The following is a 27,468-nucleotide window of genomic DNA, read 5'->3' as shown; positions in this document are numbered from 1 at the left end:
TCTCACACTGACATTAATTTATTAATTTTTTTGAATTTTTTTTCCTTAAATAATATTAACAGTGAAAATTGACTTCTTCCACTTACCATTATAGTCAAAGCATAATGGTGACCAGTGATGCTCTGATTTGCAATTATATCAGAGTGTACTTTTTGCAATAAAAGTAAAATTGATAATTCTTTTAGCACTCCTGAGGCCCGCATGATAACCCATAAATATGTGTCATTTTGGGCCCATAAAATTCCCTCAAAACCCTCCAATTCCTATATATTTGAAAAATTTCAAATATTTTTTTTTGGGAGCTGCCATCTCACAGAAAAAACATATAAATTTACAAGCCCCACATAATCCCATGGTAGTGTTAACATCTGTGCTGGTGTGTGGGGAAAGACCTCTGAAATACCTATCATTTTTCACTAACACAAAACTTGCTGCTTTCTGGTGCAAGTAAGAGCTGAAAAGAATCCCTGAAGAACTTTCAGGAGGTAAAGAGCTTTATGTTGCTCAATAGCTGTACCAAAAAGGAGGCAATAGCTGAACACGGGATTCAGGAACGTAATGTTATCATTGACTGTAGTACAGGCTGTCATATTAGAAATTCTTCTAGTTCTCCAGGAGTTTTTTTAGAACTTTCTTTTTTGTCCTGGAGATGATGTACTCTATTCCCAGAAACCAGAGTGAGAAAGCATTCCCTTTGTTAGTCATAGTCTAAGTTATTTGGAGCCTGTGGAAATTTCACCTGGGGTTTCCATCAGCAAGAGAAGCCTTAAGGCAAAGGTAATAGATTGATCACTCCTGGTGCATGCAAGGAAGGAAAAGATGAAAAGCCCTTGTAATGCATGTTCCAGAAAATACATTAACTGTATTCCAAAAAAATTGACTGCTTCTCTGTCTTATGAAATTACTTGATTTTTCAACTTTTTGGAATGGTTTAATTTCTTTTAGAGGGAGAGGAATAATATTTTTTTATTTGAAGAAAGATTATTGTAGCTTTTCACAAAACAAGAGGACAAACTGTACTACAGCCTTCACTGCCTTGTGAATATCAGGAGGTAGTCAAACAACCCTTTTCTTGTTTTCAAGAGAAAACATTGAATTTAACATGACAAAAGAAAACCCAACCAAAATGATTAATATCTTTTGAAAGAGAATAAGAAATCTCATGTTGAATGTGTCACGATTTCAGTACAATGAAATATATTTCTTGGTACTAAGGTTAGCACTGAGGCATGTTAATATATCTGTATAATCAACAATATATTATTATTCACAAGTACAGATAAATTCTTTAACTTTCAGTGCAGTTTGGAAGGTATATTCAAATATTTCCAGTGACATTAATCTAACATGTTTCAAATCTAAATTAGGTGACAGGTCCAAAACTTGCCTAAATAAAGTAGAAGGCAATAACACAAATAGTATTTCAGTAATTTGTTTTACAGTGGGGCATAATGATGATATGAAATTATCTCAATTGGTTTGGTGAAATAGATCACAGAATTCTGAAAGTATTACTTAAAAGATGTATTCCAACTCTTTTGTTACTTCTGTGGGAATTTGTTTTTTGCTTGGTTTTCTGTGTTTGAGCCCTGATTTTTAACTTACTGCTTTTTCACTGCTTCATTCTTTAATCATCTCTGATGTGTTGCCATTGTGATACACGTACCTGGCTCTGCACTGTGTTGCTTGGCCTGAGACCCAGTTTGTGGAGAACTGAGATATTTTAGTCTCATTTAATGTCACCGAACTGGGGCACTTGACCCGGTGGTCATAGCAGCCCAGTTGATCTGCAGTCACTGTGTGATACCACGCACCAGCAGAGAGAAATCGCTGTCATGCTGAGCCAGGGGTGTGCCCAGCATCCTGAGGAGAGCTATGTGCCCTCCTACGGGCTCCGTGTCTTTTTTTGGCATTTGGAAGAGCTCTTTGCCCCTCAGGACTCGGTGTCTGTAATAAGGGCTCTCTGTGAGCTATGATTTAAGCTGAAGACAGAGCACTGACTTGCTTGATGTCTGTGCAGGACAGCATGTGAGGAGTGTTTTAGATCTGTGCTTTGTTTTCTGAAGTAGCTCTCCATTTTCCACTGAGTGGCATCAAGTGGCTCCTATGGCCTACTCCTATTCCACCTCTGGCAGTGCAATACTATCTTGTCTCCAGCTGTCTGCATTTCCACGTTGCCATGTGAGCTAGTCTTTCTCTGTCCTCCCTTTTTTTGCAGTCCTCAGAGACAAATCCTTTCTAGCTGCAGGGCTGAACCTCCATTTTTCTTTGGAGTGGGACAAGTGACATTTCTGGATTAAACATGTTTGTCAGGTTTGTCAAAACAGGGATAGCTACTTGTTATTCTGAAATTAAAACTGGATTATATCATTTTTCTATATGCAGAGTAATTTGTACTGCTGATGAAAAATCATAGACATTTCCTTGTTTGCAGTGCCAACTTTTGAATAACCCAGAAATTTTTGCTGGTATGGAATTAAGATACTCAATGTTGACAGCACTTTCTATTCTCTCCTCCTCATTTTGAAGTAAAAATGCAAAGCCAACCAACTTTACAGAAATAATTACATGTTTCTATTTTGAGCCAGTTATTGTAGAAAGAATGGGAAAAAGAGTGGCAACAATGAAGAAAATTATTTACTTTTAAAGTACCAGTTTTACATAAATAAGTAAAAAAGATATATTTGTAATATGTTTTAAAGCACGACTGAGATATTCAGTAATGCCTTTGTTCACTGAAACAGAGTTCTTGACTTTAGTAAGGAATATGTTTGGGCCATAGAACAACTTATGTTTACCAAAGTGTTGAAAGTCCCAAATAAAAATTATTTGGCAGATGTAAGAATGGTGGCAGCAACAATATAATAGTCTGTGATGATGGTGGATGGAAAATAGACCTCAAGCAACTTTAGATCAAATCTTTACCAGAAAACATCTTGGCAATAAACTCTGGCTGTTCTTGGTAACAGATTATGGCAGACTGCTAGATTTCTTCTTCATTGTGGTTTAAACCTATTTTGGGTAGAGGCTAAAGAAAGTTGGGAAAAGTTTTGTCCCTCGGCCCACAAAATTTGGTTTGCCAAACAAGCAACAAAATTAATCTTCTGCCTTCTCAGCGTTTTTCTTCCCAGAGGGCTGCATAAACCAATTTACTTTGCAAAAGAAACATGATGGTGTATCATATTGATATATGCTTTTTATGATGTTGCCCATAAAATCATTAGATTATCTCATATACTTCAGTACAAGTACATTTAGCTATGCATACTCATACCCAAATGCATTCATACCCATTTAAGTGAATGTGGTAGTTAATGAATTCTTGTAGTTTAAATTCAGTACAGTTGAGTTCTGATCATATTTCTCGATGAAATCCTATTTAATGACATTGCCAGGTAACTTCATTATGACAGTTTGAGCATCACAGGAGACAGTAGTTATGTCAGGACAAAGATCCTCAGGTATGTCTCTCTCCCTGAGACTTGATTAAATTGAGAAATCATCCAAGGAGTCCTTGAAATTCAGAAGCTCAACAGCTAATAAAGGTTTTAGCTTTAAAGCCTTATCCTAGAGTATTTCTTTAGATGCTTTTTGTCCCTTTAACTTCGGGAAAGCGGAACTCCTTTGGGCATGGCTAGATGGAGCCATCTCCTGGCCAGACTGCATGGAAAACTTGGTTGAACATGAATGTGTCCTAATCCCTGCCTCGGTGATTAACTTTGCTGTAAATAAAATAAGTATAAACTGTGGAGGAAGTGCTTCTTGCAGACTGGCAGAGTTAGTTCCAGTTTCAGTTTATAAATGTAATATGCCAAAAATTAAAAACCAACCATGTGGGTGCTTTCTATGATACTTTCTTGTGCATTGTATGAACAGCTAAAGAAGGGGATGAACCACCAAGTGTGGCCCATTATTATAGCAAGGACACAGTGGTAATAGACCATTATTTTGAATTACAACACATTTTGGGTGAATCATCCCTAAAATACTGTTTTACTAGAGTGACATGAGATGGATGTTAACAAATTATTTGGTATTTTGTTTGTCTTGTGCTGTGACAAACTCAGCCCTTTGGTGGCTGGATGTCTACTGTTCCAAACAGAGCGCTGTCTTCTACCTCTGCTTGGGGCTAGAAAGGTACCAAAGGATATCCACTTTCACAATGTGGATTCATCTCTTGGATAGTTGAGTAAACCACTGCAGCTCAATGCATTTTTTTGGATGAAAAGATGTAATTGACATGAGAATAACGAAATTTCTGTCTGTGAGGGCTTCCATACAAAGCTAGCCACCAGTAAAATTCTTTGTTATTTGTTATTCTTTGTAATCTCTGTGATAATAAAGCTAAGTAAAAACATTACTTTCCAGGAGAGTCAATGTCAGTACTGTAACAAGGTACTTGATATTTTGGGGCCAATTATCCCTTGATTTGTTTCAGTATAGGGTGCAGATATATAACACTAAGTATTATGTACCTGTACAGGCTACTTAAATGCGCATGAGAAGTTTTTACTGTAGAGCCTTTTCAATTATGGGCAGATACACACGTTCTTGCAGCAGCCCAAACTAGAAGTCTGGTTTTATTTTTTGTAATACAGCTGAATTACAAGTTTAAGGCTTCTGTTTTATTGCATGGCAAGATATGAAATTTGAGTTATTGGGTGCTGTCAAGAGCTCTGGATGAACATAACTTTTTTTTGTGTGGAAATAAGACATCTGTTCCTTACAGCTGTATTATACCTGAAAGCTCTATTACAGACACTGATGAAATTTATCCTTTTTTATACTTTAACAGTGAAAAGAAGTGCTTATGGCAGTGGGATTCAAAAAATTACCCTTCAGCAGACTTTTTATCCACCTTTTTTTTTGGCGGGGGGCGGGGATGATCAATTCAACTCAAGTCCTTGCACTCTGGTTTCCTTCTGCAGAATGGAGATGATAATGTTTGCCTACTCACCAGGGACACTTGTTAATGCAGGTGCTACTCTTTCTTTACTGAGGCTAAAGGTTTTATAGAAGTATTGAGATGTTTTAAAGTTCTTGCAAAAACAGATTTCTCAGGATATGAATGCATTGCATACTTTGGAACAGTACTTAAAAGTCTGGTACTGCATCATTTTTTGGAGCAGGTGGGAAGTCATTTCATTCAAGCTGTGACCTCTATCTTAAATGACAGTATATCAAGTTGAATCAGTTTGTGTTCATTTAGTAATTATTATGAATTGTTAACAATCTTTGTCTAAAATTTGCATGTTACTTTCAAGAGTGAACTAATTTATGTAATTTGTATTAATTCAACACAATATTTTTCATGGGTAAAAATAGAGAACATGTAAGAAATTAAACTTTTCTTTTCTAGGAATATTAATTTAAAAACATTTATGCACCTATAGCTAATATGTCTGAATTAATTTTTGCTGTATTGTTTTTCAGGGGGATCCGATATTGAATACCTAGATTTTTATAAGCCAGTGGTGTGGTTCTGGATCCTTGTTGGGCTTGCTTACTTTGCAGCTGTCCTCAGCATGATTGGAGACTGGCTAAGGGTCATATCAAAAAAGACAAAGGAAGAGGTAAGAATATTTTGAAAAGGGAAGAAATACTCCTTTTTATAAAACTTTGAATAGAATCCAGGTGACCTTACAGGTGCTTTTGCACGTAGTGTGTATAGGTCAAAGCTGTTTTTGTGTGAACTCTAATGCTGCAGCTCAAACTGCAGGAAACTTTGTAACAGTCCATTCAAACATACAGTGTTTTAATTTCACATGTCTGCATAGAAAATTAGATTAAATGTATTATTATATAATTATTATAAGTGTATAATTATTATAATTATTTTATAATTATTATAAGTGTATATGAACAGTTGCACTTGATTTATGAGGGGAAAAAATTCTTAAACTACTGTTCCAGGTAGTAGAATGTAGGCTTTAATTTTAAGGCAAAAATCATTCTGTGTTGTTTCTAAAAGGGATGCAGGTATGTAAAGAAAATACTTAAGTGGTTAATTTATATATTTTATATTAATGTAATATATCTCATATATTATTTTATTATATTATTTAATTTTTATTTAATTTTAATTTTATTTTTCATTAATAATGATTTTATTATTATATTTATTTTTCTATTTCATAAAGACCATGCTTTATAGTGGTAAGAAAATAAATTTTTCATATCATGCAAAGTATTGGAATGAAATATTTAAATATCCCTGGGTATATTTTACCATACTATCTTCTACAGAATTACTTGGTATTTGTATTCAAGTATATTGCTTTCAATTGAAATAGGTTCTCACTTGTAAATTTCACTCGTTTTCACTTGTTTTCACTTGTATTTATTATTCCAATGATACAACGTTTTAATTTTTGTCATTTAAGAAAATATTCTGGTTTTGAAATTGAAAAATTTCCTTCAATTGTAGCGTGCATACATTGAGTTTTACTGGAAGTCTGAGAAATTAATTTTGTTTGAAGCAACATATTATTTCCCTCTAATTTAGCTTGAGTTCTTTTGCACGCATGAGTTGATTTGTGCTACTCAAACATAAAAACTCTAATTTGTTTTTGATGGAATGAATATGTTGGCTACTGTGCAGTGGCCTGCTACTTATACTGTTAAATAGTTTTCCTAGCTCTAGGGCATGGCATCAATGCCTAGATGTATTCCTGGCAATCCTTGACTTCCCAAAGCCTGTGCTCTGAAGGGTAGCTTACCCCTACTTCTCTGACTGCAGCCCCTCAGGGTGCCTGCCACCTTCTGCTGGCAGCAGGCAGGAGGGTGGGAGCTGGGATCTTGGGCAGGACTAAACCCACTTTGTAAGGAATGTGGGGTGGGAAGCCCTTTTCCATTGCTTTTGTTGTGCTCATGGTTCTGTGGTTAGAGACAGCACCGTGACAGGTCTGCTGTAAATACACTTTTAGCAGGCAATTCATAACCTCTTAGCCCTGAAGCAGAGGACAATATTTATTTGAACAGTTTCAGTTCAAGAGTGTCATCTTTTGCCACATGCTGTAAATTTGAAAAGGTATTTATGACTTCCCTTCCACAATGAGCTTCCCAGTGCCCTCCACAGATAGGGAGCAGCAGATATCATCTGGGTGTTCCCATTTGCAGATTCAACAGTTGGCAGGATCACAGCTCTGTTTTCTAGAAAAGCTGCCTTTAACAGCCAGCCTTACACAGCTTACACTGACTGCAGGGAAACCCGTGCATCCTGTCAAATGCCAGTAAACTGCATGGCTGTATTTTGTTATTTTGAGCTTCAGAATTAGGTTGGCCTCACCCATTTTCCTCTCTGCAATAGAAAGAAGTAGGAGAGCAAGGGAGCAGCTCCCCAGTGAAGTGGTCATAGCACCAAGCCTGACAGAGTTCACAAAGCATTTAGACAATGCTCTCAGGCACACATTGGAATTTTTGTAAAGGACCTGGGTTGGATTTCAATGATCCTTGTGGCTCCCTTCCAGCTCAGAATATTATAAGATTCTAAGAGTGGTGTTTCCTCCTGGAAGTCTCCTGGTGTCTAACTATTCTCACCTTGGGGCATTTCCTAAATTGTCTAATTTCCCTGGGTTACTTGTGTCTGGATGTTTTGGAAAAAATATGATGTGACTAAGGCACTAAGACTTCAGACTATACAAAAATAATCTCCAGGCTTGTTTTTGCTTAATTTTCTCAGACACTGACACATTTTGGTTCTTCACACTGCTTCCTGGAATTAATCTGATCTTTAACCTCAGTTTTCTCCTATTCTTTTCTGTTATCCAGAGCATCTTATCCAGAGATGTTAGTTTCTTGACTATATAATTGAATATGTTTCAATTATAAGTTTTAATCTTATAATGATGATAATATATTAAGAATGTTTGAATTCTGTAGCTCTTTGTGAAGCTATTTCAATATAGACTAACTCTGGAAAGGATTTAAAGACACATGAATTGAAGAAACCCAAAAATACTTCCAACACATCAAAAGCATTCCTATTTTTATCAGGGAAAACTGTTTGCCAGGTTATGCAGTGCAGTTCTGAGCTCTCTTTTTTCAGGCACTGGGAATGTGTAACCTAGTCCAGCTTTTCATTCTTTCTCACCTTTATAGCCTAAACAAGCATATTCATTTTGTCTACAGCAAGGAAAACCTCATTCTTCAGATATACCCGAATTCTCTTGGCTGAAGCAGGTATTGGGAATTCTGCTATATACAAGTCTCACGTGTGTTAGGTTAGATTAAAGGCAGACATAACATAATTGGTGCCATTTCTTCAATTAACCATATCTCTGATGGTCAGAAATCTCCCTCCCTATTTCTTAACCCATTGCTTGGACATGTGTGAGAATTGCTAGCAGGAATAAAATGCTTTAGCAGTTTAAAATTCTATAGTTTTAACAATAGCAAATACCAGTTTGAGAATTGAATTATGATATACTTAAATTATGTGATAGTTAGAAAATACAAAAAAAAAAAAAAATCTGTCTCTATCCTAATTAAACGGTAGGAAGAAAGTATTGCAATAAATATATTGCAATAAATATATTGCATTTTGCTATAAGATTGGCTTATAAGCATTTTACTAATATTCACTTTTTACAGGTTTCATTTTATGCTAAAAACTGCTGCTATTAGCTCATTCTTGCTATCTGCCTGGGAAAATCTGACTGAAGATGCTGAAGGAGTTTAGTGGAAATGTAGTTATCAAATCTCTTCTGTGCCAGCAAAAGCCAGATGAGACTGAATCTCTTGTCTTTTTTTCCAGTTAAACCTAAATTTACACTGGACTGTTCCAGCTTCTATGAATGCAGATTATAGCAGAGGAACATCTCTGGAGTTCCAATATCCATGAGTGCAGTAAAAAACCCTAGTTCAGAGTCTGGGGTGTATTTTTTTTAATTGCCTTGGGGAAACATTGTCAGTTCCTGGAGAAATAGCCACTTACACCTAAAAGTAGCCTTAGAAGTGGGAAACAATGTTATGTATTAAAACCTATTGAGATATAGAGCCCATGAAAAAAATCTGCAGAACTGTGATCAATGCACTCTGGATACTGAAGCCGTTTAATTTATTTCCTAGGAACAGGGTGCTGAAAATCTTCCTGAAAATTATTGGGATTGTTATGGGCATCAACAAATAAACAAGGTTTTGTATAGGACTTGTATCCTACTTTCTGGGAAGAAAACAGCAGTCTGAGATGTTTTATGTACAGGGAGGAGCAGATCATTCAGTAGTGATCAATTGTGCTGGTTTAAGCAGTCTAAGACCAAGCAGCAAAATCTAGAGAATGTTACCTGAGTTCAGAATGAAACAGAGAGGTTGCAAATGTTCTTTACTTCCCCTCAACAATCAAAACTATAAATCATCGGAGGTATACCTCTTTTTATAGGCAGCTGTAATCTCTTTGCTTTTTCCAGTAGTCTAAGGTAAAAAGTATCAATAAATATCATATTTAGGGCAAGAAGTGAAGTCCTCCTTATTCCAGGGAGGAGGCATGCTGTTAATGAATATCACCTAAAATCTATAGTTCAATTAATATATTTTAATGTATTTGTGTTGTTCTTAGAAGCAGTTTACATAAGACTTTGAGGTAATAATGCATTTCACTGTTTCAACAACAAAAAAATTCTATCTTTTTCTCAGTATACTACCAGGAAAGTTTGCCTCATGCAAATGGATGTGAGACAAAAAAAAATCTGATCAGAAGTGCACTAATGCACAGAACTGCTGTTATTTTGATATTAAAACCCAGATAACCAGTATGTCAGTCAGTTGCTCAGGTGGCTTTTGTCTCCTGAAACACTCTGGAGAATTTTGAATGCCTCAGATGGGGAGGGAAGTGAAAGACAAGTAGAGACAGAAGTGGGAGTTTTAGAAGGATTGATCTGGAAGCAGCTCATACAGTAAGATAGATGAAATGTCAGAAAGTCACTGGAACATGCTGTGTGCTGTAATCTTAAGTAGGCGATTTGTCTCTGAAGTTCAGCCTCAGCTATACTAGCTTGCCTTAAACTCCCTCCTCTTCATTATTCTCTACATTCTGATTACTCAGAGCACTTTTAAAGTCTTCTGATTTTAGTCTCTTTGAAAGATAAATTTTCAGCAGGATTTTTTTTCCTTGACATATTTTTTCTTTTACTTCTGTATGCAGCAGCTTCTGAATTCCAGCATTTTCAGCAAAAATGCTTACCCAACCTACAATCTTAGACATTTGGCATATAGATCCTGGAGGATCTTCACTGTGTATCCAGGTGACAGACTTGTTAGACATTGGCTCAGTTTGGATAAATGATTTTTTCATGTTGCTTGTATCTCTTTTGAATTGGACAACATGTACCCAGCTTTAAAGACCAAGCCTAAAATTTTTTGAGAAATAGCACATTCACTTCTTGAGGAAATTCAAGAGGCAGTTCCTGTATTGGATATTTATAAACAAATTCAACAAATTTGACTCATCTGAATCATCATTCAATTTAATCTTCTTGGCACCAGTGACAGAGCTGTCACTCAAGTCTGTCAAAACAGAATTAGACTTGTCATGATGATGGCATGGAGATTATTGCACTCCCTATATTATTTGTTGTCTTTTTATTAGCTTCAGGTTGAAGGTGCTCACCCAGCATAAGGGATCCAGCATAAAGAGAACTTGAGCCCATTTCTCACATTGCCCAAAGAGGGACCCTAGATGTAGGCTGTATGCATGAAAAGATGAAAAAATTAGTGGACTCAAGTGAGAAACAGTTTTGAAGGGTTTTCACCCTCAAAGCAAATAGATTGTCTTCAGAGGCTGTGTAGAGACGGTGTTTGACCAAAGAGGAGGAATAAGTTGTTCAGTTATTCAATGAACTCTCGACCTGGCTCTCCCTGTTTTTAGAAATAAAATCACTTAGAAATGAAGATGGTAGAGAATAACTGTTCAGTCTGGTGATCAGAGTCACTTGCTGTCACTTGCTGGTCCATTTTGCATTGTTTCAAGTGAGATGGGTCAGCTTCTGAAAGAAAGTTTTATTGTTGAAGAAAATGACTGTTTGGACTTTTCTTATATCCACTCCCCCCAAACCAATCAACCCACCCCCGCCTCGTAGCAAAAGAAAACAGACAAACAATCCAAAACATAAAAGAAAAACAGGCAAAAAACAAAATACCTCAAAACAAATTCCATCAAAACATAAGCCTAAAACCCCAACCAACCAAAGGCCAAAGAAACAAACCAAACTGCAGCAGTTTTACTCAGTTTATATCCACAAGTTCACTGAATTGGTCAGGCTGGTGTGGAAGTCTGTTCCTAGAAAGCACTGAATTGGAAATATTTGTGGGAGACAAATATAGTGTCAAAGCCATGGTGTGCAAAGTAATTTTGCAAGGCAGTGATTAATAAGGGTAACAATTCTAAGATGTACAAGCAGAGAATCATCAAGTTTCTGTAGGAAAGTGGTAATATTTTGCAGATGTTATTAAAAGGTATATTACTAGAAAACAGCCCCTAGATTTGTGGTCTAAACTTCAGGAAGAATGCAGAGAGCTACAAAAATGGCAAGGGAAGCATCTGAAGAAAAATCTGTCTTGCATTAAGAGGGTTTTTTTCCAGTACATCCAAGATATGCAGAAAAGTCAGTTTGAGAAGGAACAATCATGTTCATAAAGCCTAATAATTTCTATGAGATGGGGAGAAATATAAAATATTTCTACAGTCAAAACAACTGCATGTCTCCAGTCAAATTTGACTAGCAACAGAACAAAAAATCTAACCAAAACCAACCCAAAATAAAAGGTGGGAGTACAGTATCTCTATAGCAGCCCAGAGTCCCAGGGATGTATAAAGAGTGGTATTGGTGCAAGGAGGAAATAGAAATGACTGACCTGGTTCTGAATGCAATTTGATCTCTTCCTTTCTATGAGTTTAAGCTATGCTGGTGATGTTCCTGAATCTGCCCTAGCAACAGTCTGTAATACTGGGTTTCTATATTGATCAGTCTTTTAAAAGTCTGTTGTGGTAATATGAGCAATAATGAACTGGAAAGAACATCTTGTTCTGAGAATTCCTGGAAAACTAAACAGCTGATGGCTTTTGACACTTTTTTTGAGATCCTTCCTCATTTTGTATACTTTGGACATGTGATGCTCACTTCAGATTCACTACACACACAGATAATATTTCCAGAGTTTTGCTGTGGTTATATTTATATTTGTATCATGCCTCTTAGCTGGGCATACCAGACATTTAGAGACTGCTGTTTTGTTACTGCATGTTGAGTACCAGGTCCTGGTGGGGTGCTGATTACAGGAGATGTGCTGCCAAGTACTTCCATGAGGAGCAGCATTGCCCAGGGCATGGGAACACTGTCAGTGTCTCTCATGCCAGCCCCTGTGCCTGTCCCTGCTCTCCCACAGCATTCAAAGAAGAAAATTACTCCAGTGAAGGCTGCATGCAACAAAGGAGTGCAGGCAATTGAATGTGAAGCTATTGAATTTGCAAAAATAAAACTAGGGCAAGAGACTTGTACTTCATAATAAGAGATATTGATTAAAGTGAGATCAGTTATAGAGATAGCATTTCTTGGAGTTAATTGCCCATGAAGATTCCCAGAATGAATGCTATGATGGTCTACTTTGAGAAATCTGAACTCTTGGAGATAAGATGTAATTGATCCTTTGTTACAGCAATAAATATTTCTGTGGTTTACTTTATTGTGAGCTGGAAATATTCCAGGTTAAATATCACTGACATCTTCATGATTAACATTCCTGAAAACTTTACTTTTTTTTTTTAGGATAATCTCAGTGCTTGGATATTGTTAGGAAAAGACTCCAGAACATGTTACTAATGCTGAGTATATGAATGTGATAGCTGTCTTGAGGATGAGTTCCCAGACAAAGCAAGTTCAGCAGAATGCCCTTGCAAGTAGGTGTGTTGACATTGAGGAAAATGCTTTGCAATTGCAGATAAAAGGGACCAAAGAAGCTACGGAATACTGGCTTTCACAAGAGATAGCTGCAGTTGTAATACTAGTGTTGAACAGTTCTTGCTGGGACTTGACCAAGTAGTTACTATAATCATTCCTTACTACCAAGTAAAAACTGAAAGTCCTTTTTTATGTTTGTTCTTTTTTAGCATATCTTCATAAGCTAAAAAAAGTCCAGTGAGTTTAGAACCAGTTGTTGTCTCCTTCCTCTGGGAGAAAGTTGAGGCAGTTTTTCAGCTGCTTGTGGCTTGGGTTTCATTATGCTTCTAGTATAGTTCGTAAAACATTTGCTTTTCCTGACTGCAGCCAAGTCATTGGCTGCATAGTGCAGGCAGAGGATACACACTGTTCTTCTGGATCACCTTAAGCTCAGCTTTGTGCAAACCTCAGTAGTTTCTTGTGGCTAATACAGGTGCATGTCATTCACTCTCATCAGATTGAAAGAGGGGTTGTATGGCTCTCTGAGGGAGCTGAAAACACTAAATAGAACTGATTTTAGGGGAAAATGTCAACATCTTTTTTTTGTTGTTGTTGTTGCTAATCTTTATCTTTGGAAGTTAATAATAAAGCAGAAGAAAAGAGAGTAAGATAATCTACTGAGACTATACACATCCAAATCTGTGCAAAGGGGTATCTGGTGGGCAATATTCAATAGTAGTTCTGAGGAAATACCTAGCATAGTAGTCTTCATATTTACAGAAAAAACAAAAGGTAAATCAAATAATCATCTCTTGTGTTGATTCTTAGTATATCTGGCTCTGTTTTGTAGGCATTATTTTTTAGGCTGTTTTTATTTTATTGAATCAAACAGCGATAGAGGAAAAGGCCATTTCTTCCCTCTGCCATCTGTTACATCTCCACAAAACATATTCCCACAGATGCCACCATAGATGTTCCTCCACAAATAAAATAATCAAAATTTGTGGGCTCTCTGCATTCCCATTGGAGAATGTGGTTTATTTCATCCAAGGCATCAAATGTGTTCATGGAAGTTATGTGGGTAAAACCAAACTATCATTTCTCATCAGAATGAACTCACAAGCATTGCTTATTACAGGACTGAACAATCCAGTTTCTATCAGGAGAGCATTGTTCCCAAAACATTTCTGACCACTATGGCTACAAAAACACAATTGCCTATGAAATTGATGCCTTACCCAAGAAGATGACAGTTTCACAAAAGAGAGTCTTTTCCCCTCTGATATTTGTCTGAAAAACAGAGGGATATGTATACCAGCGAGTGGAACTAAAAAAGGTATCACTTATTGCTTCGTGTGTGCCATTCACCTTGAAGTCTAATAAGTCTTGGTATCTTAAAGACAAAGAGCTCCCAGCTCTTATCTTAAAGGCAATCTTAAAGGCAAAGAAGAGCTCCCAGCTACAGAATTGAGGTCCTGACAGGATGAAGGCATAGAAGATGGTGGTTCACCATAGCAGATGGTGGACCTGGGAAAGCTCAGCATGGGTATCTCATTTATACCTGTGGTATTTCTTGTGTTTTGTGGCTGTTTACCTTTAAAGACCAGTAGAGTACACTCTTCTCTAAACACTTGTCCACAGGTATTTTGGCTATGTACTAATAACACTATAATAGCAGGAATACTGAAAGCCAGACCATTATGTTGGGAGTTTTAGGTGGACTATAAATGAGATTCCCTTAATGTGCAGAAAATACACAGGTTTCATTAAATTTTTTTTGTGAAGTTTCTCTTGTTCTCTTCTGCACTCTGGTCTTCTCTAACTGGTAGAAACTGCGGTGGTGAATAGAAATTTGTGTCCAGCAGCAGCTGGGGTGAAAAAATGTGGAATATGCTTGCCCAGAACTGCAGGAAAGTGAGATGGCAGATAGGAAACCCCTCTGATGCACTCAGGGATAAACCCACACAGCAGCTGAGTTGTTCAACCCATCACCCCTCTCTGTACCTACATTTTTTTTTTTTAAAGGAACTTTGTGAACAATTTCTGTGAACACTGGCTGAATTTCCTGAGAGCTAAGACAAAAATGTTATGTTCTGTACTCTGCTGCTTGCATAATTTGACATGTAATGCACTTTCTAGTTTTGTCTGAGTAGCATATCACAGAGAGGTTAATTGGATGTGTTATTTTTAAATAGCAGGATAAAGTACACTGGAGAGTGTACTCAAAAATGGAGCTATGAAAATTCGGAGAATGCATTAGGGAAAAATGCGAGAAATTATACACAGAGGAACATCTAGACCGTTAAGAATATCTGTAAGGAAGGGCACTTTTTTCACCCTAAAATGTAGTCAAATGGATACCTCCAGCTTATCTTCCTGCTTTTTAAATTCCATTTTTTGGCTTGCACTAACATGCTCATCATAAACTGTATGAGCCCTGTATGCCAAAGAGAAGGAGCATAATGCTCAGCCATGACAGAAAAAGCTGCATGACTTGGAAATATATGTTTTCATTTTCTTGCATGACATATATAATAACCCTATTTTTTTTTATTTGCAACTCAGTGGTTTACCTCCTCCTGAGTGTATCATAGCTTTCATGTCATATATCTGAGCTCCATCCAAGCAGGATATATTTCTTCTCCCTCTGTAAGGAGAAGTAGATTAACTGATTATACTGTGTTGTTGGGGTTTTTCAAGAATATCCCCGAGATAGAGGAGCAAAACTAAGGCAAAGTTAAGATAGGCAAGTACATTTGTCTTGGTCTATTTAAGGATGTCCTTAATTATGCTTTTGTTTGTTTGTTTTCCTGCTAAAGCACAGATGTGACTTAATTCAAAATACATTACTTGTGATTGGCTACATGGCTTGTGCTTTCCAGACACTTAATAAGATGAGTGGTCATCCTGAATGGTGGGAAGTTTTTCTTGCATTAGTATTTGCATAATTCTGTGGGTGTCCAGAAAGATTCTCAAACTCTTAACAAGTATAAGGATTAGAGCAAATGTACTGAAGAATGAAGCAGGTACTTCAGTGTGTTCAAATGTTTTTTTTGGTTTCAACAGTAGCATCTCCTTGGACATTCATACATTCTGACTTATGCTGTTGGCCTTTACCCAAGTGTGGAGCTCAGCAGGACAGAAAGCTAAAACACAGTACAATAAAACTGAATAAGAACTTTTGATCCTACTAGAGATATTGACTGAGAGCCAGTTCTAGGACATTATTCATTTAGATGGATTTTGGCAGGAGTAGGTGAAGGAATGATGGCTTAACATCCCTGTTTTTTTGGTTTTTTTTTTTAGTTCTGTCAAATTCAGTACATTGGTCTCAAAGTTATATTGGTGATTGTGTATGTGTGCAGCCTGGGAACTGTTTGGTCATTCAGGAAGTTCATGTGGTACTTTATTGATGTCTGCTTGTTTTTCACTACAACCCCCCCAAAAAACCCAATAGTGACTTTAAAAAGAATTAATAGAACAAATGGTTCAAAGGCAGTTTCTCATTATATCCTAAAAGAGTAAATGTGACATTCCACCACAGGTGGACACATAAATTGGCACAGACATTTGGAGGTGTTACTGGAGATGACCTGTGGTATTTGAGACACCTTCATAGGATAAGGTTGGATACGGTGCAGATCATAGAGGATACCCTGGGAGTGGTACCTGGTGGCCAGGAAACTTGGGCTGGGAAAGGAATTGGGTCAATGCTGTTCATTTTTTGGGAAAGTTGTGGTTGTTGTTTTTTGGGGGTTGTTTTGGGTTTTTGTTGTTCTTTTGTTTGCTTGTTTGTTTGTTTTGGGTTTTTGTTTTTGTTGTTTTGTTTTGTGGGGAAGTGTTCTGTGTGGAATACTTAGTTGTGTTCCCGTAACTCTTGAGAACTTGCTATTGAGACTTGTCTTCCCTGAAATCATAAGGCAGTAGGGTGCTACTTCCTGCTTCTTAAATACATAAGAAAGTTACTTGCTGTTGATGTTCAGTGTAGCTAGGTTGATACTCCTTGTGAAATATGTCTAACACCTTGCAGACTAATTTGGATTTTGATGTGGAGGAAGTCAATTCAGGAGCTGTGATAGGGACCATGTCCCCATTACTAGTGGCATTTCTCTTCCCTGAAGGTTAAAGTGAGAAGCAGCACCAGTGCTGCTTCTTGTATGACTGAGCCGGGCGCTATCACTGTGACATGTTTTTCCTATTGCTTCTGAAATACTCTGTGACATTCAGCCTTATGTTAAGTACGTAGTTGTCAATAATTTCTGTGACTAAGAGACCTTGTCCTCATGTCACACTGCCCCCAACTATGACAGCTGTAGAGTCTACAGCGCTGTGCTGTAATGAGGCGAGAGATCTGGAGAAAAGTAAATTGTTGTTACAGTAGATAGGTATGCCAAGAATTAAATTTTTTTGAGCAGCACAGGCAATTGGAATTTCAGTGGCTCTGCATGAGACATTTTTTTGTTGTCAGAACCCAGATGAAGAGGAGATGTAATGCAGTGTGTTAAAATGTCATAACCTAAGGACAGAAAGAACCCGGACATACTACAGATATGTCCCTATGGATCAACGAGGGATCGAGTTATACAAGCAAGTTACTAATGTACACTGGTAGTTAAAATGGCACATTTCTTTTCTTATAACCCTATCCTTACAACCCTGCTTGAGTCTGTAAGTGCTATGGAATTAAGAGTTTTGTTTTAAAGAGGTAACATGTTTGAATGCATTTCAGTTTGCATGAAAAGTAGGGGCCAAAAGTAGTGATTTGAGGCATGCATAGTTCGAACAGCACTGACCTCCTGGGTCTTAACATGTTCCAATTCCCTCTGTACTAATGCATCTGATTCTACCTACCAGTAGCATTAATACTAGCATGTTTCAATTTGTATTTTTCTCCTATGATTTTAATATAAACCAGTGTCACAACTTTGGTGTATGGGCAGGTGGAATTGTGTCCACCATGTTCGTGTTCCACACCACCCTAACTGGAATGAGCCTGTCTCCAAAGGCACATTTATTGATGCTCTTCAGCTGGCTGCATAAACTTGCTTCCCCAAAGAAATCTCATAGAATTCAGACATCAGATATCCCAACAACTACAATTTTAGGATTCCCCTGAACAACTTGAACGGTCAAGAGCAGCTTGCCCTGTGCAAGACAGGTCCATCACTAGGAACATTCTGAGTCTATCCTAAAGGTCACATAGATATGCTTTTTTCAGAAACAATGCCAGTAGATTTTCTCTCCTGGACAAACATAAAATCATGTGGGAACTAAAAAACAAAACAAAAAAACCCAACCAACCAACCAACCAAAAAACACCCCCCCCCCCCAAAAAAAAAAGTGAAATATTATGGGGAGATAGTTCAAAGTAGTTGTATCTTCCAATAAGTTGCTGAGATATAATTTTAAATCCTGATAGCATCTCTTGAATACAATGCCAGAGATGTGTGCCTGAGCAAAATACCTGGTCTATTAAATGCTTACACTGCTGGTGAGGGGTACATATATACACAGTAAAAAAGAAACCTGTGTACTGCCTTTTCGCTCCCCTAGGCAGAACCATTCTCCAGCACCTGGGCAGCTTGCATTTACTAAGGCTTAGGAAAAGGAGAAAACTGCCTCAGGATGTGCACTATTTATCATATTTTTATTACTTGTTTACTACAAGTGAAAATATTGGAGCAGCTGAGATGTTTCAGCACTGCAGATTTCATTATTTTCAAACTTGAAGTGCAGTGTGTCTGATCCTAGCTGCACAAATTAAATACTAATAATCATTCAGCTAGGTGAGACCTCTGTGTATTGCAGATAATTACCCTTGTTTTAGAAAATATACATTTGTTCACATTTGTCATCTCTCTAATTCACTGAAGTGGAGAACGATGTAATAAAATGACCCTTGGGTAAAGAGACCTTTTTGTTTAGTTTCTGGAGGGGAAAAGTTTTCCCGAAACTCTGTCACTCCTGGATGAGCTGACTAATTTTTGCCTTCATTATATTCCTCTTTTCTACTCCACTGCAAAGCATGAGTAAGCTCATGGCTTTTTCTCTGATGGTTTGCCCCCTATATTTCTCTGTGTAAATTCTTTTTTTCATTTCTGTTCTTTCCAAGTCAGAGTTTGTTTGCCAGTGATTGAAATTCTGGAGTAAACAGTCGCAATTAGACTAATTTATGTGGGTTAAATCCTCCTGAAATGCTTTACTTTGGAGTCATAGTTATGAATAGTCTATATTCCCTGTGCTGTACCTTACCAGTATTAAGCTGTTGAGGGAGAGGAGATTGAAAGAGAAACAATCTATTTCCTTTGGAGTAATAATGAGATAAAATCATCAAAAGGTGCCTCCTGTAGTTACCTACATAACTTATTTAATGTAACAGTGACTGACATACGTAGTGTGACAATGACTGAAATACAAGTGCAAAAATATAAATAGTAAATAAATTACAGATCATAGTTTACTTCAGACTAGATCTGCTCAGTCTACCTAATGCCATATCTGAGGAAAAGTAAGGATGATTTGGGATTCAGGTGGGAAGCAGACATGCCACTGAGGTGTCTTTTAACTGTTGCTGTGTTGATGCTATGTTTGAGCAAGTACAGAAAAGAGGATGCAAACAGCTGATGGTTTCCTTTAAAAAAGCTTTTCTGTCTAAATTTAGAAAATTCTTTGCCAAGTCTCCCAAGGATCTTTCCAGAGACAGTGAAAGTGCTCATAAATAACCCCTCACTCTAGTAACAATACATAACACAGCCTGGATTGCTGGGATTTCAGCATCCCCTGACCAGCTGGGTATTGTGCAGCTGTCAAGCCTCTGTAGCTTCCCTGTGTTGCTGACTATGATCACAATAAAAAAAAAAAAAAAAATCAGCAGAAAAGATTTTTATTTGTGTTTTTTGAAGTGTTATTAACTCTTACTAGAGCAACTTTTCTTCTTTAGTTGCTGTCAATAAAAGAGTAACTCTTTGTCATGAGAAATTTGTGCCAGTGGCAGCAGCAACTCTTTGGCAGCCCTGCACTCACGAGGCTCCTGAAGATAAAGTGTCTGAAGTCCTTGGTGCCATAATGCTTCCTTTTTTTTCCCTGACTTTTGCTGCAGGTGGGGGAGTTCAGAGCCCACGCTGCAGAGTGGACAGCCAATGTCACCGCCGAGTTCAAGGAGACTCGAAGGCGCCTGAGCGTGGAGATCTACGACAAGTTCCAGCGGGCCACCTCCATCAAAAGGAAGCTCTCTGCAGAGCTCGCTGTCAACCACAACCAAGACCTGACCCCCTGCAAGAGAACACTGTCAGTGAACCACCTGACCAGCGAGAAGGACCTCTTGCCAGCTCTGACAAAGACAGACAGCATTTACATGAATGGTTTGACGCCGCACTGTGCAGCAGAAGAGATAGCCGTGATCGAGAACATTAAGTAGCCATGACTTTGGATCCCTTGGAAGTCCTTGGGAAGCTCTCGGCTTAGACTAGCCATACACCGTTTTTTTCCACCCTGTTGATGACCAGTGCTAGCAGCATTTTATATGTGTGCATGAGTTCCACAGAAAAACTACAGTCCCGAGTTACCATCGCATCTCTTCAGAGACACAAAGACAAATGGCACTGCTGTTTCCGAAAGATGCTGGAACAAACAATGTTTTCTGCCTTTATCTGCCCAGACTGTTTTTCACTTCTAATGTGCCATATGGCCTCACGAATGAATCTCACTTGTTTATGGTAACAATGTAGCTTTGAGGGATCAGTCCTTAAAATTTCAGGGTCTACCTTACTGAGCCTAGGAATGGACCATTTCTGGACTACAACACATTTGTAAATGGCAAGAAATTCTTATGCAGCCTTTTACCTAAGAAATTTTGGTCAGTGCCTTATCTTTTGAAGAACCAGAACCTCTACAATTCCTGTACAACTTTTGTTTGTTTGGGTTTTTTGCATGAGAAGTGTATTTCATTTAAGCCTTTTGTTCTTCTTGAAATGGTGGTGTTTCAAAGGTGTCTGTTGTGAAGATACCAACCAGCATGAATGAATGCCAAAACTCAACAATCATCAATTGATGTTCTTAGCTCCAAATTTAAAGGCACTGCAGTTTCAAAAGTTTCAAACCTGTCCCCCAGAAGCATTTTGTTTTACTCAGGTCCAGATGATACTTGTTCACGCTGACTTGTAGGATTTGCAGGCCCTTTTCAGGTCTTAGTTTTCCAAGCAGTGTTCAGCAGTTGTTTTTCTCTGCATCAGATGTACCAAAAAAATCTGCAGCTTATCTATCACTAAATTATTTGGTAGATGACAAGAGCAAATAAAAATTACTGTTTTCATGAGAGGCAGGGGGAGGCTTTAAATTGCTGTGTTCTAAATAATCACATCCAAAAAAACAATGCAGAAGAATACAGCTATTTTTAATAAGCGTAAACCTTCTGCCTAATATTTGGTATTAAAAGGATTCTTAATTTCCTTTCTAAGCCAAGTCACCCCAGAGGCTACATGATATTTTACCCGGGAATCCTGGTGGAGTGCTTTCCTGAATGTCACGTGGGCTGCCTGTGCCAGAGCTGTGGCTATGTGGGAATGCAATTGAAACTGGTATCACTGTGACTTTCTACATTTCAAATAGAGATGGCTCTGAATATCAATGCAGGCATGAAGAAGAGCTGATAAATAGCACAATCTGAATACCGATGATTGTTCAGACAGGATAGGCTTACAAGAAGCAGATCTAAACCAGACTGTGGGTTTTCTTTATTGGTTTTAAGAAAACACATTAATTTTGTACCTTCTGTTTTGCTTATAGGTGTACATGAGATTCAGAAGAAATGCAGGATGGAATGGATAATTTTTCATTTTTTTTTCCTTATGTTAGTCTATTGTAATCTGGCTGTACATAAAATTAATGGAACAGGCCTTAAAGAAAAATTTAGGCTCTGTAAATTAAAAATGAATGGGACTTTGATGATTGGGCATGATTCAAGTGGCAAATCTTACAGCATCTCTGACCATTAGATAACATGCAATATATGAATGTTCATGTTTTTTGGATGCTTAGCTTGTTTTCTAATAAATATAAGTTAATATGTAAATTCAGTGTAAATATCAGTCAATTAACATTTACAGAGAGTACGCTTTTAAAACTAAGGAAGTTCCATGACACAGCACCGAGCAATGCTCTTATAACAAAGACCCTTGTCTCCCCAGCACAGTGTTCTGAATGTCCACATGGCAAGGGTTCTTCTTGCCATGTATAAACTGTGAATTGTAATGAAAAATAAAGTTTTTAATTAAAATAAGCTTTCCTGAATCTTCTGCTTGCTACAACTGGAATGCTAAGGATTAATTTGTGAAATTGATTTTTATGCTTTCATTGGTTACAGAGTATAGCAGTTTGCCACCTACTTTAATTTAAGCTGGTTTAGCAATAAAGGCTTGACTTACCCAGCGTAGAAATTACTATTTTTTTTCCTTGATATTAAAAATTATTCTCTTTGGTTGTCATACCTTAAGTTGTGTTTCTTGCTATTTTCTTTCAAAGACTTATCAGGATTCCGTTTCTTCAATCATATGCCACAGAGCTTCTGGCAATTGCTCTGTCCTTGTCCTGGGGGAGGCACAGGGGGCTCTGCCCCTCTGTGCTGCTGGTTCTGGTGTGGTTGCTGGTACCTTGCTGCAGCGTGTGAACAAGCAGCCTTTCACACTGCAGCAGTTTTTCTACAGGGGCCTCTTTAATTAGGTCTTGGCCAAGGGCATGAGAGCCCACACCAGCCTTGGTGGTAAGTGAGGAAGACTGGGGTTTTTAAATTGTTTCATTCTGATTTTTGTGGGGCGTGTTTTAGTGCCTTTTGAAACTGATTTTTCAGAAAGGGACAGCTAATGTTCAAAGTTCATTGTCCTCGATTCCCTGAGATATCTTATGTTAAAGCCTGGTGTCTCTCTAACCAGCTTGTTTCCAGTTACCAACCTACAGAAGTGTTTGGTTTTGTGGTTTCTTAAATTTTAGACTCTCAGGACCTGCTGAAAAGAACATATTTTTTGGAGATCCTGTGGCAAGGTTTGAGATACAAGTATGGACACGTAAACCCATTCAGTTTTTATTTGGTTTGACTTTTGAATATGATCTCTAGGGAAAAAATCCCCGTTTACTTATATTTTTGTTTTTCTACCTTTGTAATAGATCTAAATTATCCTCCCTTATCAAAATAGATTGACCTGTGGGGAGCTAAACAAAAAAAATAAATAAAATACTTTGTTTGGAAGTACAATAACTGAAGGAACACAGATGCCATAGTCCAGACAGTATAGATAGGTAGAGTTATCATGATCCAAACATGTCCAGTGTCATTAAAGTTATTGGAAAATCTTTTTCTCCCTATCCACACAGAGTGATAGACCACAAAGGCTGAGGATGGCTCATTTAATCTATAATACTTGATGAACTCAAAGGTTTTTATCTTTATTCCCATAACAGAAGATTTTTGTATTAAAAAACCTGTCTTTCTTGCCTCTGGAAATTTTACATAGCTCATTTTCCCTTCCAAATATGGAGCTACCCAAGCATGAATTAGGATCCATTTGTACCTTCTTTTCTGTTACCCATACATGGAAATGTTACAGGGTGCTAATATGCTTGATACTTAAGCAAGCTTGTGAAAAGGGTAAGGGGCTGTTTTCTTTGATATTTAAAAAAAAAAAAAAAGACATTGGGAAAATGTTCTGGATGAGACAAATTATGCCACATAAGATTCTATAAAGACGCTTGTGCCACCTAACAGAACAATTAATTTCTAAGTATTACAGTAAACAATTATTAAAATCAATTTGAAATCTCTTGAAGGGGTAGCTGGAGGTGATCTGTACTGTTTACTGTTGGCTGTGATGGTCTTGGGTTTTGTGGGGTTTTTTGTTTTGTTTTTTTTTTTTTGGTTGGGTTTTTTGGGTTTTTTTTTGGTATTCTTTGGTGTGCTGTACCTGATAAAGTGTCTATGTCAATGAAATCCTCCATTTTGGGTAGCCAGCATGAGAAACAGGGAACTTGAGTTGCAGAGAATTTGTACCATGTACCCTTCTTGCTTGATTACAAAGACAAGAACTTCCTTTGGCATCCCCTCCATGTGCCTCTCCTCCTTTTTCTAGTATTTTGGGAGCCTTGAGATGCTACTGTGAGAGCAGTGAAAAGCATGGAAGGATCAAACCCAGAAGCTTGCTGAATCTCATGAGCATCCCAGCCATGTCTCTCTCCACCTCTTCCTGATTCTATAGGAGGAAAGGTCAAGGATAACAGAAACCCACAAAAAAGCTAAACCTCTAAACTTTCTACCCTTGACCTGAAATAGACCTTCCTTAGGTCACAGCATGAGATCAGGATGGCAGATGGGAAATCTGATCATCTGTTTGGAGTTCTTGCTCCTCCAGCATTATTCCTACACCAATGACCTCCAAAGAGGAACACAGCACACCCTGCAGAGGAAGAAAGGAAGCTGCTCTACTTGGTCAAATCTACATGCACATCAAAAGTGGATATACATTTATAACTAATTCTTGGGAAGGAGATTTTCCTGTCAGGGAAATTACCTACAGTGTTGAAATACAGCAGTAATGCTTCTAATAAATTCCTGTCATACAGTTATGTGATAATTAACTTTTCTTTCCTACCCTGCAGTACTGTTTGAAAGAAAAGGATTTTATATATATGAAGAAATACACATTTTGCATGACTTCCAGAGTTATTTTGTCATTAAAAAAAAATATATATTTTTCTGTTTCTGTTGCCCTACAGATTTAAATGGACAATGTAACCTTATAGTGAATAAAGTGTTCCTTTTGGGAAGAGTAGATAAGGTGCTGATTTACTGTTATTGGAAATAACAAGCTGTTGAGCTACATTGAGATTAAAAATGTCAGCTTTTTCCTTCGAGAAAGCATTCTCTGCTTTGCCAAATTATTGTTACAATTGTAAAGAGCCTTTGTGAGAATCGATAGGTATAGTTTTATTGCACTTGGAAAACTTGAGTATTTCAGTTTTAGGCCGTTGCTTATCATGCTTTTATGAACTTTCAGAGGAATATATTGAATAGGCTTGTAAACAAACACATTACTTACTGCATAACAATAAGTCCCCTTTATGCATAGGAACTGATATAGTAGCATATGCAGCTTTATGTTCTGGACCCAGATATATTTGTGCCTTCAGTATGTATTGACATTGTTGCATCTTCTTAAGTTATCTAAAAAACCCACTTTGGTATAATGACTATAGTATCTTGTAAACTCAGTGATTTGAAAATATAGCTCAATTTTAAGTCAGTATCTTAGAAAATCAATAAAACTCACAACTTTTTATGAATTATAACAGTCTATCAGCACTGGTGATGTAATAAATAATATCTTATTGATTGCCTCTTTTAGTGATTTCTGAATATTAGCAGTTTTCCCGCCTTAGTTGCTGGAGACAGATAATTATGAAGAAAGCACCTCATCTCCATAGTTTGTGATCAATACACTATGACTGGGCTGCTGGTATTAGAACTCTTAGTGGTTAAATCTGAGGTATTATGTTCTGCCTGCACTGTTACTAATTATTAGCAGTAGCATTCATTAAATTCTCTGGGTGCACTGGTTTTTCTGGGAATGTCACAGGAGTGTTTATATAGACATCTCTAGTTTGACTTTGGTAAACAAATGTACTTAGTGAGAAACTCCTTTAGAAGGATTGGCTGTGTTAATTCAGTTGTTAATAATAGCTAATTCTCAAGACTAATTATATGCAGCCAGACCTTCATCCTCCTGAGAAAGGCAAATAACACACGTATAATAGAGATCCTGATGGGAATGTACTATTTGTCATTAGTAATAAATAACAATATTCCTCAGAATATAATCAACAGCCTGAAATGATTCCTTAAACAGCAGTTTGGTGTTAGTCCATTTCTTTTTCTTTTACAATTAATTTGATCCTTCAAATTAAGCAGCGTGTTCTGAGAAGTTTTGCTGAAGCAATACACTTGCTGTGAAAGATGCATTTTTTCTTGTTTGGCTCAGAGGATACTGAGACTAACTTTGCTGAGTGACTAGAAAAGTGAGTAAATATGTTGAAAACTTTCTTGTGGGAACATGAGAGAATACATCACTATACTGCTGATTTTGGCTTTTATACCAGTGACAGGTCTGCTTCTGTTTTGTGTAGATTTTGCTCTTTCTGCAAAATTATAGTATTCAGTATACATGTACTCAAGCATGCAAAGCCCACTAGAGTGGGTAGGAAAGGTGATAAAGAGAGGTTCTGCTTTAATTATCCCAGTTTTAGTTAGCACACCCTTCTCTGTAATGTGTTGGCTTTCAGAACCATTTGTCACATTGCTTGTTCTGTAGCAGAAGAAATTCACAGATTTGGAGGCATCATGTTGCACATTTGGACAGAATAATAGCCCAAGACTTGCAGGCTGGGCCCTTCTGAACTGCAGGCTGATAAGTCACAAAGTCTGAATGCTTTTTTAATAGAGAATACTACACTGGTTTGTAGCAAAGAGAAGCATAAAAAATTAGGCTCTGCTGTGAGAAGTGAAAGTGGGAGTAACGTGTCATGTACTATTGTACTTCATAAAGTGGAGGTGGTACAGACACAAAGACCTTTTCATTTCTCAGTGTCCTCAGGGACTGTCAGAAGAGAGTCAGAGTGTAGCCTGCATTATATCACTGTGCTCTTGCTCTTTTGCAAGCTCTGAGCGTGCCCCAGCTGTGGAGGCACTGTATCTCCCTGGCTGCCACTGGGCCTGAAGTGGTGGGGTAGCTTGACAGGGGTTCACTTTGTCTTGCTCATACAGCACAGGTGGAGTAACAAGAGATGGGTTTGGCTGTTGTAGGAACAAGTTGTCCTTTGGAAAGAGGCAGGACGCACCTGAAACCTGAACAATTTCACTTTGGCCGACATGAATTCCTTAAAATTTTTGTGTGGAGAAATTTTTTTTGGAAAAATAGATTCCTATTTGCTCTACCAAGATTGGAGCAGAGGCTGCAGTTTTGTTTTATCACTGCAGCTGCATGCTGCTTTTGAGCTTGGCTTGTCTCTAAATGAGCAAGGCTAGCACAGAATTAGCACTGGAAGTGGTTTCTGCTTGTGTTGGCAGAAAATACAAGAAAATGGTTTTTGAAGAATTAGAAATTAAAACATTCCTCCAAATTCAAGCTGGTTGGTGATCATGGAATTGGATTTAGGAAGGAAACTTTTGTCAGTACAGAAGGGCTGCATTTGTACATTGCTCTATACTTTCAGTCCTTTGACAGAGCTGCCTGATCCAAGAGCAAAAGATTACAAAGGAGAACATGTAAAGTCCTTAAGTACAGAGCACACCATAAACTTTCTTACTTTTTCTTACAAATCCAAAGAGAGTTTCCTGTACAGAAAAAGCACAGTGCAGAACTGCACCACTAGCTACAAAGATAAGTCAGGATATTTTCCTTTTGTTCTTTCTGTTGTTATTTCTGTTTATGTCTGTGGGCTAGAGTTAAAAGACTTCATACATTTTAATGTGGCATCTTGCATAATAAATGTAACTCATAGAAGCACATTTATGTGCTGTTTGCCTCTGGTTTGCACATTTTGGTCCTATTAGAAG

The 27,468-nt window shown here is 37.6% G+C and overlaps 1 protein-coding gene across 1 annotated transcript in view; it reads left to right on the top strand.

Annotated features, from left to right (window-relative positions):
• The window catches only part of KCNK2 (potassium two pore domain channel subfamily K member 2), an 80,829-nt gene extending 56,305 nt beyond the window's left edge, over positions 1-24,524 (top strand). The window contains exons 6-7 of the mRNA XM_015623465.2: positions 5,434-5,573; positions 19,972-24,524. Coding sequence (XP_015478951.1) covers positions 5,434-5,573; positions 19,972-20,289 — 458 coding nt within the window. The 3' untranslated portion in view covers positions 20,290-24,524. The remainder of the gene's footprint in view (positions 1-5,433; positions 5,574-19,971) is intronic.
• The last annotated feature ends 2,944 nt before the right edge of the window (positions 24,525-27,468 follow it).

This window comes from Parus major, chromosome 3 (genome assembly GCF_001522545.3).
Source record: "Parus major isolate Abel chromosome 3, Parus_major1.1, whole genome shotgun sequence".
NCBI lineage: Eukaryota > Metazoa > Chordata > Aves > Passeriformes > Paridae > Parus > Parus major.
This window is presented reverse-complemented; position numbering and strand designations above follow the sequence as displayed.